This window comes from Rhododendron vialii, chromosome 10a (genome assembly GCF_030253575.1).
Source record: "Rhododendron vialii isolate Sample 1 chromosome 10a, ASM3025357v1".
Lineage (NCBI taxonomy): Eukaryota > Viridiplantae > Streptophyta > Magnoliopsida > Ericales > Ericaceae > Rhododendron > Rhododendron vialii.
Genome location: NC_080566.1, coordinates 32,536,799 through 32,541,542, shown reverse-complemented (window position 1 = coordinate 32,541,542; position 4,744 = coordinate 32,536,799). Strand labels below are relative to the sequence as shown.

Below are 4,744 nucleotides of genomic sequence, written 5' to 3'. Positions count from 1 at the left end.
TTCTGCTTCTGTTTACCTTTACCCTTGTTGGTACTCTTTCCTCCCTCAACCACATGGATCTTGGAGATATTATCTCCAAGTTCCTCCTTTTCTTGACGCTTTGACTCTTCCTCCACCCGAAGATGGACAGCCAATTGTTCCAGCGTAAGATCTTCAGTTTTGTGTTTAAGAGTTTTCTTATACTCTTTCCAGGAGGGAGGAAGTTTATCAATCACAGACGACACTATGATCGATTCATCCATGTTCATGTTCTTAACCTTAAACTGATTTAAGATATGCTGAATTTCATGCAACTGATCAATCACAGACTTGTTATCAATCATTTTGTAGTTCATAAATTGACTGACCAGAAATTTCTTACTTGTTGCATCTTCAGTCAAATACCTCCCTTCCAAGGAATCCCACATCTCCTTTGCAGTCTCCGTATCCGAATACACATCGAACAAAGCATCCGAAAGTGCATTCAGAATATGACCCTTGCAAATGTAGTCATCACTTTCAAACTTCTTCCTCACACGAGCCTCCTCCAATGTTTCATCTTCATTCTCCTCCGGAAAGGGGTTGGTGAGAACATACACGACTTTGAGAGTCGTAAGCAAAAAATGCAACTTCTTTTGCCAACGCCTGAAGTTACCGCCATCAAACTTGTCCAATTTCACGAAATCTTGTGTCAACGCTCGCAACGATTTTGAAGCCATGGTAGGATTACTGTTTTCGATTGTTAGTGCAAAAATTGGAACCTTCAAAATCTGGAGCCTTCTGAAACTTGAACAAACTGATGGAAACCGCTTCGAGTCACGTTACGTCGTCGCTTTCCGAAAACAGTATTCGCCCCCACCAATTGGTGTGCACCGGGTTACAGCGAATCTGTTCTGAGGATAAAACGAAGCCCGATCAATGATCTTCTGCCTGCGTCCGCACAAACGAAGGACAGACAGAATACCGAGCCTATGAGAATCAATTGAACCAAGTACTGTTAATTCCGTTTCTGCAGAATAACGGAATAACAGTATAGAAAACAACGAGACAGAGAAGCAGGAGAGTTTCTGGATATTTTATTGGTGTGTCAAATGAATTAACCAATGGCCTATTTATAGACTTATAGGCACCCTTACGTGAAAGGTTGTGTCTTTTGTAAACACACATTAGAAAGGGTATGTCTTTTGGAGACAATTAATTATGAGAAAGGATCATGCCTTTTAGTAGGCACCCTTTCATGCAAATAATTAATTAGGAAGAGTCATGCCTCATGGAGGCACCTCTATGTATCACATCCCTTCCTAACAATCACACCCCATTCTAATAGTCACACCCTAAGTTAATAGGTGTAATAACTATTCACGTAAAGTCATACCCCATGTGAAAAGGTGTCGCACCTTTTCACGAATAACCTCCCGCAACCTTTTATTTTGAAAAACTCCAACAAATTTCCTTTTGAGTTCATTCTTATCTTGTTGATTTGACACGTTGGACTCCAAATTCTCCCAGTTTTTGTCCAATAGTTCAGCGAAATTGTTGTCTTTGGACATTAAGCTCATCAACAACTCGAGAACTTGAAATGGAAGTTGATTCTCAATCAATTCGGATATATCAGCTCCCAGAAAGAATAAAGCATGATTGCCCAAGCATTTCTGTAGTTCCTTTCCAATTGTTTGATCCCAGTAACTTGGATTATAACTCTCAAAAAAAGCTAAAACAAACAAACCGTCGAGGAGCATAATCTCAACAAATTCCTCGTCGGAATATTTCTCTGTTGATCCTTCAAGGTAGTAGCTTCTAGCAACGTCAACTATCTCGCGAATATTCCTACGAAATTCATCCATTTCCCTTCCGCTACGCCTAATATACAATTGCACTACAATAGGCTTGATCCTCTCTGCAATCTGGAGCTCTTCCTTTCCATGATGGTATGGACCGATTGAAACCACCTTAGGATCAAAGTATCCCTTAGTCTTTTCATCTTGTCGCATTGTCAATGGAACTTTTTCTATTCGACGTTCAGATAGCTTAGTTCTTTCAGGTTCCATGCTACCATCAGTCACAACTTCCAACGTGTGGTCCGTGGTAATTGCAGCAGGTGCATAGCTGCTGCTGCTTCCTTCATCAGCTCCTCTAGTTGATCCATGTTCAAAGTTGTACATTTGAATGAACTCCTTTCACCTGCTGTTGCTTTTGCATGTTAAAATATTTATCTGTCTATGAAAACACGATCTCTGGTTGTCATTTGCAAGAAAAGAAGCCAACAAACCATTTAGATGGAAAACATCAAGTATGTAATAAAAATTTAAGTTACCACTACAATTATTGTTAGGTTCTTTGGCCAATGGAAATGTTGATTGTTCCATGGAACTCGCGCAGGTTCGAGTCACGACGTATGGCAGTCCCCCTTTTTCATTTTTTATAAGCCCAAGGGAGAGAGAGCCCCTTCTTCTTTTTCTCTTTTTTTTGGTGAAACGAAATTAGAGCCCCTTCTTATTTGTCTCTCCAGAGAACATCCCCTTATTTATTTATTTATTTGCTTAAGCTTCCTACTATTACTTCTTTTCGTTTTATTTTTTCATATGACTTCTACCATTAAAAGTTAAAGGATTTATTTGGTAAATAAAATTTGTTGTAATATACTTTGTTTTGGTCAAACTATTTTACTTTCATATTCCTTTTGATTATAATTAATAATTGATATAGACGTTAAACAGTTTATATTGGTAAATATCAGTATTCACTTAATTTTAACCTTATATAGTAGGCTTATTTTGCTAAAAGGAATTTCTAAAAACAATTATTTTAGCGGAGAATAGTTTTTCTTAGTTGAAGTCACATAAAAATTTATCTTTGGATTACATGTCACAGAGAGATTTAATGGATTGGCTATGATCTCAATTAAAAATGAGTACATGGATAAGCCAAAGGTACTATAACTTAATTGAAGATTTTACTCCAAGAAATGCAAGGAGAATTTTTTTTTAATAGGATTATGGTAACCATGAAGTAATATAACGGAGTTACATTTTGTTTTTATTTTATTTTTATGTAATTTAAGTTGAAGCACAATGTAACATTGATTTTTTTTTTTTTTACTTGTATGTCGTTTCATTTTTTATGACATAATGCTGATAATAGTAGGGATGAGCATGGTTCGGATTGGTTCGATTTTATAGTAAACCAAAAATCAAACCAATACATATGGATTATGTATTTGGAGAACCAAATGAACCCATAACAAACATAGAACCAAACTAATCCAAAGATTCCAAACCATTAAACCACAGTTCGGTTTTAAACCACAGTTTACTTTAAACTAAGATATCATCTTCAAAAAATATTTAAGTACTTAAAATTACTAAAAAAATTACAAGAAAACTTATGTTACAATCAATTCCATTCAAATTACCAAAACACACTAACATCAACCAACTGATTACGAGTAAAATACCAACAATTGCCTCAAATTTTAGACTACAAAAATAAAATACTGGCAAGTCACTAAAATGAACCAACTAAGAATACCGATTACTAAATATCTTAAGATAGTTTAATCAAATAAAAGGCCAAAGATAATTCCTAAAATTATTTTTGAATTGAAATGAGGTAGCATAAGGGCTAGGGAGGAAAACTAAATATGTTGTGGTAGATTGGCTCAATAAATTAGGAAAATATTTGACTAAGGCTCCCATATTTATTTGGTGAATCATAATTAAATTGTATATATATAATGAAATTATATATATATATATATATATATATGTATGTATGTATTGTACGGTCGGATTGGTTTGGAATCATAACCGTGAACATGAATCCATAAACCAAACCATATAACGTGGTTTCTAATTTTTTTAAACCATGACCAAATCATACTACTAAAAAATCGAACCAAATCTTTTCGGTTTGGATTGGTTTGGATTGGATTCATTGTTTGACGGATTTTTTGCTCACCCCCGCTAAATGGTACGTGGACAATCAAACTTTGGGTCGGACTTGGACAACCCAAATATTAAGGCCGGTCCTGAGTGGAGATGTACTGTAACAGATTAGCACAGTCTGAAGATGAATAAGCGCGCGCTCTCTCTCTCTCCCCGAGAGGCAACCCACAAACAGCATTTTACCTAATCTTAGTAGATGCAGAATTTGCAAGCCTAAACATTGTTAAGATGGAGCTGAAAGACCTGGAGCGTGGGCATTACCTGATTTCAGCTGTCTTGGTCTTGAGTAATTTGAGATCTGTTCTTGAATTTGGGTGAGAGTTTCTCCTCCTCTGCTCAGGGAACTCAGCTCGGGCTAGAGCAAAGTTCGTCAATGCCCTCAATAAAATAATTGGAGGTCAATAATCAAGTCTTCCATCTCCCTCTCCCTCTCTCCCTCTCTCTCTCTCTCTCTAAGACTGTGTTCCAGAAATACAATAAGAACTTATTTTTTGTGTAATAAGAAAGCTTGTTCAGAAAAATAAAAAGATTGGTACTTATTCTGGAAGAATTTATATAGGTATCGGCCGGCCGGGGAGGGAAATCGTACCGGCGGCCGTGCCGGGCTGTCTCCGGCCACAGGACGGCCGATCCGAGCCGTCCAAAAATTCTATAAAAAAAAAACGAGGGGGCCAACATGAGAATCAATGACATCCGAGGTGTGGGATCGAGCACCCCTTTTCCGTGTATGGTGTTTGATCATATATACACGGAAAAGGGGTGCTCGGATCAAGCACCCTACACACCTCGGATGCCGTTGATTCCCGCGCAAAGCCCCCTCG

At 37.4% G+C, this 4,744-nt stretch overlaps 1 protein-coding gene across 1 annotated transcript; it reads right to left on the bottom strand.

Moving 5' to 3' along the window:
* Positions 1–800: 800 nt before the first annotated feature.
* Positions 801–4,365, bottom strand: LOC131303133 (uncharacterized). The gene is made up of 3 exons (XM_058329925.1): positions 4,185–4,365; positions 1,355–2,163; positions 801–988 (listed from the first exon to the last, which is right to left on the bottom strand). The coding sequence occupies exons 2-3, from the start codon at positions 2,139–2,141 to the stop codon at positions 801–803; spliced, it is 975 nt and encodes a 324-aa protein (XP_058185908.1). The 5' UTR covers positions 2,142–2,163; positions 4,185–4,365.
* Positions 4,366–4,744: the final 379 nt, after the last annotated feature.

Coding starts and splice junctions, on each gene's coding strand:
- LOC131303133 (XM_058329925.1), bottom strand. CDS start 2,141: ATGTACAACTTTGAACATGGATCAACTAGAGGAGCTGATGAAGGAAGC. Junction 989..1,354: donor GCGACACCTTTTCACATGGG/GTATGACTTTAC, acceptor GTTATTCTGCAG/AAACGGAATTAACAGTACTT.